The sequence below is a fragment of the Dicentrarchus labrax genome, unplaced genomic scaffold (genome assembly GCF_905237075.1).
Source record: "Dicentrarchus labrax unplaced genomic scaffold, dlabrax2021, whole genome shotgun sequence".
NCBI classification, from domain to species: domain Eukaryota; kingdom Metazoa; phylum Chordata; class Actinopteri; family Moronidae; genus Dicentrarchus; species Dicentrarchus labrax.
The window spans coordinates 11,626,103-11,641,698 of record NW_026136720.1 but is presented as its reverse complement, the minus strand read 5'-3'; the positions used below and the strand labels follow the sequence as shown (position 1 = coordinate 11,641,698).

Genomic DNA, 15,596 nt, shown 5'->3' with positions numbered 1-15,596 from the left:
TCTATTATGACAACAGAGAAACATGAAAAACCAAAGTACACGGGTTGTCTCATCCTCTCAATTCATACAGCTAATGCTGCTTGAAATACCATCTTTAAACATTTAGATGATCTGAGAAATGCTTGCCCTCTGCACTCTCTCCCAGGGACACAGATGGTGCAGTGTTCAACCTTTCCCTGAGGCAAACTTCAGTCTCCAAACACTTCTGCTCCCCCTGCTTTTTCTCTGACAATGGAAACCACTCACAAGCCTGCGCTAACCAAAACATTTTCCTTTGGAGCCAGACGATCGCTTTCATCACAGGAGCCCTAAAGATAGGTGCAGACACACTCCTTTAAGAGTGTCTGTGTGTGTGTGTGTGTGTGTGTGTGTGTGTGTGTGTGTGTGTGTGTGTGTGTGTGTGTGTGTGTGTGTGTGTGTGTGCCCATGCATGCTGGGACAAGTGTGAAAAAGGATGTGGGTTAATCTTCAGAAGGTGAACAGCTGATGTTTGATAGCTAATCCCTCGTCAGGCCCCATTAGTTAATTGCACAAATCCAACAGGCACAAGCTGTAGCCAAAGTACATGCTCAGACTTTTTTTTTAGGAAGTTCTAACCTATAAAATACACCGAAATATACATGTACATTTAAAGTATGATTGCCAGGACCTAATGTACTAAAGAAAAGGACGTTTCCTGGTGTGTTCTCTAATGCCGAAACTACAGCTTGAGCAAAAGCTATGGACACCCTGACTGTTAAAATTAGATCGCATGACAAACTGTTTATGAAGGTCAAGTGCCTTTGTACCAGACAAATCTCTTAAATTCACTTGTGACCTCGGTCTCTCACTTCACCGCCAGGTTCTTGCCATATCTAAGCTGATTGGCTCAGTCTTTGTCCCTGACCAGGTAAGCCCCGCCCTCAGGCTTTAGCCTCTGAGCTGACATTTATCCTAAGATACACAACATAAGCTGCTGTCTGCTTTTTAATGTATGTAGGGGGGATCAGCATGTGCGTTTGTATGTGTGTGACTTGTGGTATCTATTGTTGTCACTTCGATTACTCCTAAAAGCCCTAGTCTGTCTTTCTTAGTGGCGTTTAGCAGCTTTTTTCAGGGTTTTGGGAATCAGAGATGCTACTTCCATCACAAGTCAGGGGGATATGGAGGCTGACAGACAAGCTGCAGAGGATTTGACAACAACAGGTCAGTCAGCTGAACAACAGTATAGACGGTCTGTGTTCATATCTATAAGTGTGTAAAAGGAAAGCTTATGTGTGTTCATTTACCTCGCATTAGCAGCAGAGTTGTGGGTTTTAGTAGGATGTCACCCCAGATCCTGCTAAGCCACAGATACAGGAAGAATGTAAGTCAGAGGATCTACACTGTGTAGAGTGTAAGTGTTGTCAATAGTGACAGATTAACAGGTCTACAGTCAGTATAGCACCTTTCTGTGGAGATGAACAGGGAAAGGAGCAAAAAAGAAGAGCCATTAGATAAGAGAAACATGAAGAGAAATATTGTAGCTACTGTTCTGCTGTCTGCTCTCTCAGACTGGGGAAAGCCAGGAAGAACCTCACTTAAAGGGGATTTAAAGGAATTATTGGACAGAGCAGAGTCTATGTGCTTGTGTTTGTACATTAACACAGGGTCTTAACCTAATGATGATTCTTAAGCTGTTGCCATCAAGGAATGGAGTAAAACTAAGTCTAACCCACTCATTCACACCGTACAAGGGGAAAGGATGACTGTGTTTGGTTCATTGTGTTTGATATTTATCTCTCTTCACTCAGAAACAACTGGTTCCTGAGGCCTGACTGAGCCCAGGAATGGCCCTCATTGAACTTAAATGGAATTTGTTCCAGGCCAAGGATCTAGTCTGTGCACTGCTTGTCCTCCTATGTCTGCACACAGCCACAGGTACAGCCACTTCACATTTGTTTGTGTTAGAGTTTAGGTCTTGGTAGAAAATTAATTGGGTTTAATTAATAATTAATTGTTTGTGTTTGCGTTGACACAGGAATGTCAGGATGGGGTGGATGTTTGGATGGTCAGGATGTATTTGCAACAATCAGAGAAAATAGCCCTTTTGGAGACGTTGTTGCTGAACTCATGGCAGAGACTACAGTGGAGGGGATTCACTGGAGCCTTGATGGAAAGGATGCTGATTGGTTCTTCTTGGATGAAAGAAACATCCGGCTGAACACATCAGCTGATAAGGTCCTCGACCGAGAGGTAAATGTGTCAGGATATGCCCTCGTAAACACTGATCTGAGCTTGGGAGCTTTCTTATAATCGGGGATCCCATTTTGTTGAGTCTGTAGGGATGTTTGCCATAGTGTGGAGCCACAATGAGGAAGTTGTATCTAAGTTTAGAACAAACTATCAGAGATTGAACCTTACAGCCTTGATCTTGGACCAAACACAATCTCTCTTACCGTCATCCTCTTCCCAGCCAGCTGTCTTACATCATGCTAGCTGTTAAAGGGTCAACAAGCTTAACATTCTCTCTCTCTCTCTCTTTCTTTGAATCCGAGTCCCTGAAAGTTTAAACACTATCTTGTTATCATATGTAGAATTCCTGTTATTCAACACATTTGAGAGCATCAATTCAGTGTGCGGCCGCCTCCCTGTAGAAATGTTGCGGTCAACGCACACGCTCAAATATTGGGATGTGCATCTCTACTGTAACCATAAAAAGAAAATCTCTGTGTGTTATCTGCCCTATTATTTCTATATTTGTTGATGTACATGTAATGTTGTATGATAAACAGCAAGTAGGAGAAACTGCATGCTATAATATTAGATTTGATTACACTTGATGTAAGGCAATAAAGGTAAAAAATGAAAAACATTTCTAGGGAAAGCAAATGTGGCCTTGGTTTATATTAATGTGCTTTTCATATGAAATTGAGCATTAGAAATGTAAAGTTCTGTGTCAATATTTTGGTAGAAGCCTGTTTATATTTGATCATATTGATTCTTTTTATCTGTTGTTGTTGTTGTTGTCTCTCCGTTCTATCGCTCAGGCTCAGGGTCCTGTCCTAGTGGCTGAGTTGTCATGTTATGAGGAGGACACACTTCAGGTACACTTTGTCCCGTCATTTTACCCATAACTCTTCAGTGTGTCAACCCACATTCAAGCTATGTGTCTTTTTTTTTGCTGTTGCTGTAGAGTGTGTACAGGATCATGGTGGAGATTCTCAATGACAATGACAATTCCCCTGTGTTTGCAGAAGACACTGTCCAGTCTCTTATACTCAGTGAGGTATGACTACATAATGAACATGTACACATACACAAACCATACAAGATTAAAGTTCTAATGTGTTTTTCTGCCTGTGTGTTTTCCAGCTGACTCCAGTGAATACTGTGGTCTTTACTGTCCAGGCCACTGACGCAGATAACGACAAGATTATTTACTCCATTGACCAGACATCAGTGAGTTCTACTTTTTACTCTTTAAAGAAGAAACAACTCATACACACAATCACTGCTTTGTTCTTACTGTGTGTGTGTGTGTGTGTGTGTGTGTGTGTGTGTGTGTGTGTGTGTGTGTGTGTGTGTGTGTGTGTGTGTGTGTGTGTTCTGCAGCCTGATGCAGAGTACTTCAAGGTTGATCTCCCCAACAGTGGAGAGGTGCTCCTGTCCAAGCCTCTAGACTATGAGACCAAAACCCTGCTTACTATTACCATCCATGCCTCAGTAAGCTATGTAATTTCATTTTTGACTGTGTTAGAACTCCGTTTCTAAGTAAATCTATCCACAAATTAATCTAAACGAAATTAATTTCTACTTTTATATCATCCAAATTTGATGATCCTGATGATTACTGTTAGAAAAGATGAAGCGTACTACAGTTCATGCTTCCATCCATTTCTCCTTCAAACATGCTTGATCAATGTAATATCCTCCTCAGGAAATGAACACAGGTGAGCACTTCAATACCAGCACCAACATCACCATCACTGTCCTGGATGGAGATGACCAGTACCCACAGTTCCTGCCCTGCATGCTGCTTTTCCAGGACGAGACCAGCCGCATCTGCACCAGCCCTGTGTACACAGTCAATGTCACAGAGGGGGAAGAGGTCGGTCACTAAACCCTCCCTCAATTACACTTATCTTATAACTGATAACTTATTAATGATACTACTTTGGATGTGACACTAGAACCATTCTTTTTTGAAGATACCTGTGTATCTTTATTTTTACTCTCATACACTGCATCTTCCCTGCTCTATAGATGAGGTATTGTTGTATATTGTATGGTTTTATCAATCATATTTTCAATCTTATTTATTTTTATAGATTCAATTCAAACTATATAATTAATCTGCAAGATCCAGAACCGAGTTACTGTTTTGGGTGTTTCAAGATCTGAATTGTAGAGCAACAAAAGTGTGTCACGTTGCAGGACATTGTGTTGGACTTCTCTCCTGGTCCCATTCATGCAGTGGACGGAGACAGAGGTCTCAGCTCTCCAGTCAGCTATTCGATTCTCTCAGGTACCATCAACACAGATGCAAATACATATTTTATAAATGTGCGGTGCTTACATGTATCCATCTGTAACTGCGTTGGTCTTCATACTAGGAGACGATGATGGGCGTTTTCTGATGGACCGAAAGACAGGGGAGGTGAAACTGATTCAGGGGTTTCGAGACAGACTCACAACTCCAACGCTGTATCTACAGGTCATGGTAAGACTCACATACTCAGTGTTAGTGGTAGGCTTGAAAGATATCAACCTGACTGCTCTGCCTTTCTATCTCTCTGTGTCTTGCAACCAGGCATACCAGGACGATGACCCCAGGAAGTATTCTGTTGCTACAGTGTTGGTCCGAGTTCTGGCAGTGAACCAGTTTTATCCAGAGTTTGAGATGGCTGAATATCAAGGCTTCGTAAATGCAGGAAGGAGCCCTGCCTCCCTGGTCAATACCTATGGCAGCAAAGCCTTGATGCTACGTGTACAAGATCAAGACTTCAGCCACGTATGCACTACACTGCTTTCCACACACAACGTATACACCCACACAGCAAAAATGCTCAAAGCGGTTCTGTATCTGACTCATATTGTTACCCATCACCTCCTTCTTCTCCACGAATTGACAGGGTTTCAATCCCATGATCTTCTTCACCTTCAGTCTGACATCAAATCACACAGACATCTACCAAATCACACAGGAGGGCTTTCTGATCACCAGGACCAATAAACTCAAACCAGAGCAGAAACATGTTCTAGAGGTGAGCCTCAGTTAAACCTAGTGTCATCATTTGATTTAATTAAAAAAAAAAAACATAGCAGGGACTTTTCATATTTGAGGCCAGTAACTACAAATTTCTTTTAAATACTTTAAATAATAAATTTCCTATGTTGCAAGAAAGCTGACTGAAATAGTGACAGATGGCAAGAGCATGCATGACAACATAACTATGAAGTATTGTGTTTGTGCACTATAATTACACAAACACAATAGGAAAACCAATTAACAAAGAATCCGATTAAGTTATTTTCACTGTGCCCGTCCAACTGGAACTGGGGGGTTGGTAATAAATCAAAAATCGTGTGTTCTGTGTCTCTTAATTGGCTAAAATGTTCCAACCAGATACTGTACTATACTTACAAAGGACAATAATTAATTGATTTTCAATGTTGCAACAACTAAAATTCATCAAAATCTCAAAACAAATCAAAAGATAAATAACTGATGATTTGATAAAAAGTCAAAATATTTTGCAGGTAATGGCTTTAGACCAGGAGTCGGGTGATGTCACCTTTGCTACTGTGGTAGTGGACGTGTTATCTGAAGGACAATCAAGTAAGGACGGATACATGCTCACATTAATCACTGGTTGCTGATGAGCCTGCAGACTGAATAAAACACTATCTGTCTCTGTACACTACAGTTCCTTATAGTCCACTGGGAGATGACCGTATCATAGGCTGTACTGTGGGCAAAGCTTTGTTTCTGAGCATGGTGTTCTTGACTGTACTTGGAACCATCCTGTCCATGGTGATGTGGATGAAAAAGAAACACAAGGGAAAGAGGAACCCACTGGAGAGAGGCTGTGTGGCCCAGGGCAAACACCCCAATGTGGTGAGATCCTTAATCTCTATAACCTAGATTCATATTTTACCAAGATTTGTTGGTGAGTAAGATTGAGTTTCTAAAATATTCTCCACTGCATACTCCCCGCAGAGCTTAAGGTGGTTCCAACTGGTGAGTTATTTATTTACTACTGAGCTTATATTCATCTTTCTAAGTAAATGTAATCATATCTTCCATTCATCTTGTAAGTCTGGAAAGTAAACAGACCTTTTTCACAGCAGCCACTTTGACATGAAATAGTAGGGTAAACAGATTCCCTTCCATTTAGTCTAGCAGAGCCTTTCCAGAGAGCCAACATGTACAATGGCAGCTGACTCTGTTTGACCTGAATGTAACAGAACCTTAGTTAGTATCATTGGTAACAATGACAAAATGGCTGCTGTGAAAAAGGTCTATTAGTCACATTACCTGATTAATTCACACATGCCTGGCAATTCCTACATGTCACATAGTACATCACACAATACAATAGTGGTTTTCTTTTTCCAAATGTTAATGATGACTGTGGTTGCTTTTCAGCTGAGTCACCGTAACACCATGCCACACATGGAGGAAGTACCCTACAACAATGAAGAATATGGAACCTACAATCTTTCCTTCAGCTACCCAGACAAACCTGGCATCTACACCCACCAAGACCTCCCGGCCTGCCGAGGACTCGTTCCACCAAGAACCACCGCTGCACCTGACACCAGCATCATCCCCGCTGAAACTGTGCACAGTCCTGTGATCCTCAATAATAATGTTTCTACACCAACCAAGAGCTCCTCTAGTTCACCCACCTTTCACCCAGCCACTGTGGATGTGAGCCCCACACATGTGACTCAAGATGCTGCTCCTCCCAAAGAAAACCCTGGTTCACCACCTGACACATCCCCAGAGCCTACTGAGGCACTACCCAACACCAGTCCTAGCCCTGCAACCCATGATGCCACTGACACCCCACCTTTCACCTATCCTGATTCACAACCTACACAAACAACCACCAATGATGACCCTGTTGACCCTGTCACCAGCCCCTCCTCTCAATCCAGTATTCCATGCAGCCATACCCGAATTGCTTCAGCAGAAATAGACAAACCCTTCTGCAAACCTCGTGTGAAAACACCCCCATATTCACCTTTACTGTCCTCACCCCCTCCTAAGCAGATGGGCACACCCGCAACCACCCCAGACCATGCACCTTTAAAAGCTAAACTGGTAAATATAGATATGTCTCCCCTTGATAAACCTCTAGCAAAACCAGAGCAAACATCCATGAGTCTAAGCACAGAGGTAGACCAACCCTCCACATCACCAGACCTAACAGATCAATCAGAACATCCAGGTGGGGCTGCAGGTGCTGGCAGTCCATCTCAGGACCGAAGACCTTCAACAAACTCAGGAAATACGCAGGACTGCCGGGAGGTGGGGGTTGTGAATGACGGTTTTCTGGGAGATGAAGATGCAGACAAGAACAGTGAGGGTGAGGATGAGTTACAGCCAGATGAAGAAGAGCTTCTGAGAGTGTTGGCTCGTTGTAATCCCATTTTTATCACATTTAGTAAGTGATCTCTCTACAATATCGCAGGCACTGAGAGTGACGGGATGGACGACAGAGAATGGAGGAGGTAAGGTGAAGATGGATGACACGGACAGCCGACTGGGGACACATCATCAAGCAAGAAAGAAAGACTGCAGTCTGGTTCTGCTCGTGCTGTAGGCACTGCTGAGACAAGTAAGAAGACGGTATGCATACACAAGATATACAGCACATGGGCCACATAAAAGACGACATTATGTTCATACACTGTATACTATATATGTAAAACTAAACATTTAACAGCACACAGTTATAATAAATACTGTTGCTCCATTTATACCATATAGTTGACTAGATGACAGGTAAGAGTGACCTTGAATGGACAATGTACAGTGAAAAAACACTCAAATTTATCAGTATAAATTATGATATTGATTTTTCAAGGATACATCATTCATTCCAAAGTTAGTACAAATAGAACAGCATGAATCAATCAGCGATTGTTTACGAATATAATGAGATTGTGTGTGTTTTCTTAAGGTATATCCACATGAAACCACATAGTGTAGAAAGCAAAACACCTACTTTGACATCACAAGAGTTTATAATGTTTGACTGTTTAAAAGCAAAGCAGCGGTTTTGCACCCTGTGTGGTTCCCTGTAGATTTATACTTTATATTAAAAAACTCTCACAGTGTACTGCAGCATTAATTGTTTTGTTATGCTTACTTTTCAAGCTGCCTCTGTTTTTCTTTGAGCATAAGTAAAGTTATTGTCTAACTGAATCAATGAGCCAAGACTTGTTATTAAAGCAAACTTATGGGCAGGGGCTCTGACAATATAGGCACATGCTTTGAGATGGCCATAAAGTTCAAAGTGAGTATGTCAGAGTTAAAGGTCTAGTGTGTAAGATTTAGGAGGTTCCATTGGCAGCAATGAAATATTCTATTCCCAGGTGTGTTTTCATTAGTGTACAATCACCTGAAGAATCGTGTTTTCATTACCTTAGAATGAGCCATTTCCATCTGCAGAGGGAGAGACGTCCTCTTCGTCCACCATGTTGAACCACCATGTTTCTACAGAATGGATGAACCAAACATTGACTCTACGTAGGGCCTTTTGAGGGTTTCACGGCCATTGTAGTTTCTCCTATACGCTTGGAAGGTCAAGCAGTTGGTTGTAATCTGCAACTTCATCGCTAGATATCGATGGTGGTTTGGTAAAGGTTTGGGGCAATTAAAGTTGGGATAATGATCTGGACAGAACCTCCTTCTCTGCTAAAGCAAGGACCCATGAGGACAGTCAACATGCGACAACAAGAAGAGTTTACAGCAATGCATGCTAGCAGCTCAGTGAGCAGATCTGGTCATAGGCACAGCGTTGCCCAAATCTGTGCCCCTCATTTGATAGCATTAGAGTTAGCATCCATTTCACAAAGAGGGCATTCCATCAGTAATGTTTAAATTTAAATGATCTTTTTCATTCCCTACATGTTAATATATATGACATAATGTTACATTGCGGTTTAACCAGAATGACCAACTGTTCAGGAAACAGGGGCCCTCAAAGTTGACCCTTACTGGACCCCCACCCCACCTAAAGACACAGATAGGTTCTTCAAAAATAAAGTTTTCTGATTAATGGAAAGCTTACAAACAAGGTTATCCCCATTCTTCCCCCCATAATTTCACACGGTCCTTTGCCATGAGTAGCTGCAAAAAAAGTTCAACTGTGCTTCCACATCAAAGTCCTTCAAGGAGAGACCCGGGTTCTGGAAAGCTTTGCAGTTTTTGTACAGCGCTGCAAAACCATCTGACAAGTAGAACACCTTCCCTGGGAGTTTTCCTACCTTTCTTTGACATTCCTTTGAAAAAGATGGACTGTAGTGGTGTTGTGAGTCAGGCTGAAACTGCAGCAAGAAGCATGCTGAGATTTTCCTTTTGAGCAATTAATTTAGATAAGTATTTAGACATAAACCAAAGTATAAAAATTTTGACCCAGAGAAAACATCATTCAGTACTTTGACAACTATATGCAGCATGTAAATGTTCTTGTCCAATTAGCAATCTGTCAGCTTGTTTCTGTAGGTCTGTTAAGACTATCAAACATCAGCTTCACACCTCCTGCAGATTAACCCACTTCTTCTAACACCTTTGCACATGTACCTACAACATCAACACATAGAGAAATTTGTCTGTAAAACCTTTGGGGCTAAGATTCTTGATGAGCAGTATTAGTATTGTTGAGATGATCAAAAGTTTAAATTGGAAGATCAGTTTTGGTGGTGAATAAGGATGAGTTTGACCCCAAACTGATTCAAAAGCTCCTAAATAACCAGTTAAAAGGAACGAACTGGTGAAAAACACAGTCATGTTAATCAAACCATAGTTGGGTAAATTAAAAAAAAAGTTATTTCTGACATATATGCTGAGATGTAAAGGGGTAAAATGTTTAGGATAGCAGCGACATACCTGGAAAATAGCCCACATATGTTTTCAGTTGGGATAAAATTGTTAAAATTGCCAACATTCGACTTATTATGGGGAGGTTAGGGGGCAAATGGTTCTGTTGAAAGAGACTGCCAGAGGAAAAGGGACACAACAATCTGCAGATCAGTGGGTCAACAGCCTGAAGGGAACCAGGAAACGGAGCATTTCCTAAAAAAGGAAGAAAGCTGGGAAAGCTGATAGTTGTAAGGAATTCTGCAACAGACAGTTTCAACTACAGTTAATGCTACATGATATCATTTTAAAAGTAGGTTTGTTTTTTCTTTTAAAGGTTTTAGAGGTTTTGGTATGTTTTGCTTGATTAACACTTGATAACTAGTACTTCAAGTCAAAAGAAGACAGTAGATTAAAAGCTCCAATTGTATTTGTTTTTATTGAGAGTTTCTTCTCAATCACAAAAACTGGACCTGATTGTTAGCGTGCTCCATTTGCAGACCAACAACTTATTTACAATAAAGTCACTAGTGAAAGGGTGGTCGCTATAGTGAGCATGTAAAAAACCATTATCATATACATTATAGTATACCATACAAAGTATCAACAGTGGTTATAAATGGTGGTAGTGATAATACAAGCATAACAAACATATTTAGGAGGGAAAAGTGTTTGTAGGGAATTTTTTTTCTTTTTTTCAAACTACTTACAAAACAGGACAAATCTTTTAGCTTGGCACAAAAATGAGTTAGTTCAGCTGAATCAAACAAAACATAACATCACTAAAAAGTGAAGGTCAACCATCAAGAACACAATATATGTACACACACAGATTCTCACACACACACACACACACACAATATTGAGGTGACGAGAAAGAAGAAAAGGCCCCAGCTTTGAGGACAACGCATCCATCAGTCTCTAAATTCATCTTGATTACTTCACCTAACACATAGCTGAACACACCCTTATGTAAGAGCCACAGCTTGTGTAAACGTGGATGCTTTGGGGACCGGAATAGCAAACAGCAAGGTCCCACTGATGATACTGTATTGCACTAGTCCAAATAGTCTTCATTGTCACTGGAATTTATATTTACTCCTCGTTCCAAACATCTCCAGAAATACCACATTATGATCAATAAAGACACAAAAAAACAAAGCACAAGTGGACCTGATTACAGGATTAGACAGAGGAGTAGAACAAATTCTATTGGCTAGAAATCAGCCTTACTCTTCACAGTCCAGTGCATTGCAAAAAAAGAAATGGTACGATATACTGCAAGCATAACTTTGTTCAATCAGGGTTTTCATAATAAAACATGGCTATTTTATAAAATCACCCTTTCAAATTGTCATCTAACACTGTTTGTACATCGCCTGACTTGGAAAAAAAGTAGTGTAGTGTGTGGAAGCAGAGCAAAGGCTGGCAATATATCCCAATCATACCCACAACTGAGCATGAGAACACACTGGCCAAGCATGTACACATGAATGTTAGCGTGTGTACAATGGGACACATTCAAGAAATCAAATAAATTATTGTCCGTGGCGTAGGATTAGGTGAGTTCATCTTGTTTGAAATGCTCCATCCACTACCAGAGGAGAAAGGTGGTACAAAAGATGAACACATGAGTCTTTGGAGGCAGGTGGATGCTTAGAACTCGTCGTGTCGAGTCAGCGCCTCTCCGAAATCGGTCGCCTGGCTGCCCACGAACAGGTCGTACTTCTCCACGATTTCTGCCTTGGTCAGACGGCCATCCTGATGCAAAGAGAATAACAAACATGATACGCCTTGTATTGTGGATTTGTTGATTGCTGTTGTGATATTGTTGATTCAGTGTGTCGTAAGAGCTGTCTCTCTAGTGCAGGCCCTGTTTGTATCTGCATATCTTTCACTGGTTTTATTGCTGAAAAAATTTTTAAAAAATGTTTTCTTGACGTCGATGCTTAGAACTATTGCCTGCTCGGGAACTACAGATGGAAATTTGCCTTTCTGGCTAACTGCCATATCTTCAGAAATGTTATTTATATGCACTACCCCTGTCAAATAAAGTATTAAACTAAACTAAACTGTTAACAAGATATGGAGGTACTTAATATTGTTACTGTTACTGTGTGCATCTGGTATATCCTCATCACTGGGTGCAGACAATAAATAACTTAGCTTTCTCAACTGAATTACACAACAAACATATCCCAAAGGGAAATAATACTGGCAAGCCTGAGATGAAGGCCTGTATCTCTTGCATTTATCATGCTTTGTTAGAGCTGTAAAAGAATTAAGATCCTCCTTAAACGGACTGACAAAACAAACGTAAAAAAAAAATAGAGTGAGACCAACTCAGTGTTGGCTAACATCACTTTGTTTACATTAGATGCCTTAAACAGTAAGTGCTTTGTACTGTAATAAACAAATCAACCACATATCACAACTTTTCTTAGTATGCCGTGGCCCTGCAGTATAATCTTTCAAACAGACTTGTGTGTGTGTGTGTGCTGCACTTTCACAGACCATTTCCTCTAAATATTTGGTGAATGAGACAGGAAATAAAATTCTTGAGAACCAAAGCATTTCTGTAGAAGTCTGAAATGTTTTACAGTTCGTACCTTGTCCGCATCTGACTCATAGACCAGATGCTTGGCCTCGGCGTCAGCGTGGTCGTAATCACTGGGCAGGATCCAGTCTCTGGTCTCCTCCTTGTCCATCTTCCCGTCTTTGTTTTTGTCTCTGAATTCAGTAAACTGTTCCCTCTCTGTCTTCACCCACTCCGGTTCTGAGGCGTCTCCCTCCTGGTTGTACATGTCACCTAGAGCACATAAGAAGGAAGAATTAGAGAGAGAGTGTGTCGATGATGCTGCAGTACTGATAGCATTTCCGGTAGGGTTAACATATTCAAGGTTCCTCAAACTGGTTCCTCAAACATTACTCATTACAATATAACTGTACTTGCTGTGTCTTTCAATTTCAACAACCAATAATAACCCAAAATCATGTGGCACAAACTGATGGCACTTATGTGACAATGGGCTACAGGAACTCACCTATATACTCGTCTAAATCAATTAAGCCATCTCCGTTCTTGTCTATGTCCTCCATGGTTTCCTATAGGAAGGAAAAAAAGAACATAAGGCAGTGAGAAGGGACGTGAAAGATGCAGCGTTAGTGTCATTATTTAACACCTGTGTGAGTGTGTGTGTTTGTCACTCACTAGCACTACAATGTCTTTCATGTGGTCGTACTCCTCGGGGTGAAGGAAGGCCGTGAACTCCTCCTTGTTGGCTTTCAGGTCATTGTCTTGGTCGGCCATTTTGAATCTCCTCTCGTCGCGAACCATCATCTGCCTGTAGCTAAAGCCATCATCGGGGTCGGGGTCATCTGCAAGTCAGAGGTTGTAACTTTGTATAGTGTGTGCAAAGTAAATGTGATCATGTGTCCATGCAGTAACACTTTAGGATTACATCAAATCTTCACAGTGACGACTGTCTGCAGCCGTACCTAGAATGTATCCGTATGTGGCGTTCTTGTACTCCTCCCAGGACACCGCTTCATCCCCATTGAGGTCGTGACTCTTCCACTGTCTATCCACGTCATCATAGATCCACCTCTTCTGAGCGTGCTTGATCCACTTCTTCATCTCCTCAACTGTCACATAGCCATCCTTATCCTCGTCTATACGCTCGACCAGCATGCTGTAGACAAATGACAGAAATTTGGCAAACATTCAGCTTGTTTCGTCACGTTATCTAGCACTAGAGTGTCACCTCAGATGAACTTTACTCCTCCCTGAGGTGAAACTAGTCATTACCACAGTAAGGGAGTAAAAAAATTATTCTGCTACACAACTGTATTACCACTATTCACACACATCCCTCTGACATGTATTCTTACCCGAGCCGCTCCTTGCTCTCCTCTGGTGTGAGCTGGTCGAAGGTCTTGGCCTCATCTTGCCCCAGAAAAGCTTCATGGTCATAGTCAAAGCCCTCTGCATCATCGTGCTCTCGGTTGCTGAGCGGTTCATCGTGGTGAACGCGGTCCTTCTTCTCTGTTGGTTTGCTGGTGGCGTAAACCACACAGAGAGCAAAGCACATGACAAGTGGCCGCAGCTCCATTCTGCGTATATGTACAAACACTGACTGGACAAGGGGCAAAAAGAAGAGACACCAAACAGCTTTGGTTATTGCTCAAACAGTACAATCTTTTGCATTATACGTGTATCTACGTACAGTGCACTTTTCTGTCTGTACTAATCACAGCTAGGGCAACTCAACTCTGCACATGCCAGTACATGACTCACAGTGCAAGCAAATACGCCGTCTATGAGAGGCTAATCTGTTCCAGCTGATGCAATCCCTTATTTGTTCCTGTTCTGGTACTTTGTAGACGTTGACAGCCCATACCACCAACTACAAAAGATCTGCAAATATTAACATTCATATGCAGAAAATAATAAAATTACTGAATCTATCACACTATATCCAAATTATTCACTACATTTAGTTCTCAGATTATTGGGTAAATGCAGTGTAATACAACAGTCCTGCAATTAAATCCTCATAAAAGTAGAGCTTTAGAGAGGCGTTAATTACATTTTTTAGGTAATTTTGGAGACTAACTCGTCTTACATTTTACTGAGATGTGTTTCTAATATTTAGTCTACCAATCTAAAACACTGTAAACTACAACTATTTTAAACCATCATTCATTCATTAGTTAAATAAAAAACACACTGTTTACATTTTCTTAAGCTCTTCTCCAATAGAAAAACTACCAACAACCTAAGTTTCTATTAAGAGATCGTCCTGTTACTGTCATTAGAAAAGCAAGAATACAATGTAGTCTCCGGAGCGGAGGAAAAAAACAAAAACCACTATTTTTCTTGTCTGCTTTAATGTGAAACCCCACAGTGTCTCTGCTCTCACTGTTGCATGTCTCCACAACTTAAATCTTGCCCTCATCGTTGTATTAAGAGTCAGTAGTCAATAGCAACAGCAGCAACAGTTTGCGCCCGTTATTGCCGTTATTCCCCAAATCCAAGGTTAGGGACTAACGTTGGTCGGGCTAACCTAGCGTACCGTTACTCGCTTGTCCTGCAGTTACACTGCCCAAATGAGGGCAAATAAGCAACTATATAAAAACCCATGTGGTGGCTTTTTAAACACTAGCGACAGGAGAAACACACTTAAATCAGTTTTTGTATGTTAAACCTAAAATTGGACCAAGACAACTCACCGGTGTCTTCAGGGAAGTTCTTCGATGTAGTTTAAGACCCTCCCCTCGGAAACACACCCATACACTTCCTGTGCTAAAACGCCAACTGACCAATCAGAGCATGAGGAAGTGAGTGCGATGTCGCTCGCTCATTGGTCCACCCGAAGGGGACATCGATGATTGGATTGGCCGAGAACCGCCACGTCCTCAAAGTCAACAAAACTTAGTTCATTCATAAAACTTAAGTGTCTGGGACAGGAGAGCTTGTTCCGCTTATTATTCAAATTAAATTAATTAATTTTGAAGTTAATTAATAACATTACAGTTCTTA

The 15,596-nt window shown here is 41.2% G+C and overlaps 2 protein-coding genes across 4 annotated transcripts; one reads left to right on the top strand and one right to left on the bottom strand.

Annotated features, from left to right (window-relative positions):
• The first annotated feature begins 936 nt into the window (after positions 1–936).
• Positions 937–8,398, top strand: LOC127353552 (cadherin-related family member 5). 2 transcript variants are annotated; one of them, XM_051382854.1, is made up of 17 exons: positions 937–1,185; positions 1,773–1,899; positions 2,000–2,214; positions 3,009–3,065; positions 3,155–3,247; positions 3,334–3,420; positions 3,574–3,684; positions 3,899–4,069; positions 4,396–4,486; positions 4,575–4,681; positions 4,772–4,972; positions 5,094–5,225; positions 5,722–5,800; positions 5,889–6,079; positions 6,182–6,202; positions 6,611–7,556; positions 7,662–8,398. In XM_051382854.1, exons 2-17 carry the CDS (start codon positions 1,809–1,811, stop codon positions 7,703–7,705), a joined length of 2,637 nt encoding a protein of 878 aa, XP_051238814.1. In that variant the 5' UTR covers positions 937–1,185; positions 1,773–1,808; the 3' UTR covers positions 7,706–8,398. The 2 variants fall into 2 exon arrangements, with proteins under 2 accessions (XP_051238814.1, XP_051238813.1); XM_051382853.1 differs by having other exon boundaries at positions 6,611–8,398.
• A 2,076-nt stretch (positions 8,399–10,474) lies between these two features.
• calub (calumenin b) lies at positions 10,475–15,389 on the bottom strand. Of its 2 annotated transcripts, none has more exons than XM_051382327.1 (7): positions 15,287–15,389; positions 13,946–14,190; positions 13,553–13,746; positions 13,266–13,432; positions 13,099–13,159; positions 12,664–12,863; positions 10,475–11,815 (listed from the first exon to the last, which is right to left on the bottom strand). In XM_051382327.1, exons 2-7 carry the CDS (start codon positions 14,164–14,166, stop codon positions 11,711–11,713), a joined length of 948 nt encoding a protein of 315 aa, XP_051238287.1. In that variant the 5' UTR covers positions 14,167–14,190; positions 15,287–15,389; the 3' UTR covers positions 10,475–11,710. The 2 variants fall into 2 exon arrangements, with proteins under 2 accessions (XP_051238287.1, XP_051238288.1); XM_051382328.1 differs by having other exon boundaries at positions 13,946–14,186; positions 15,287–15,366.
• Between the last annotated feature and the right edge of the window lie 207 nt (positions 15,390–15,596).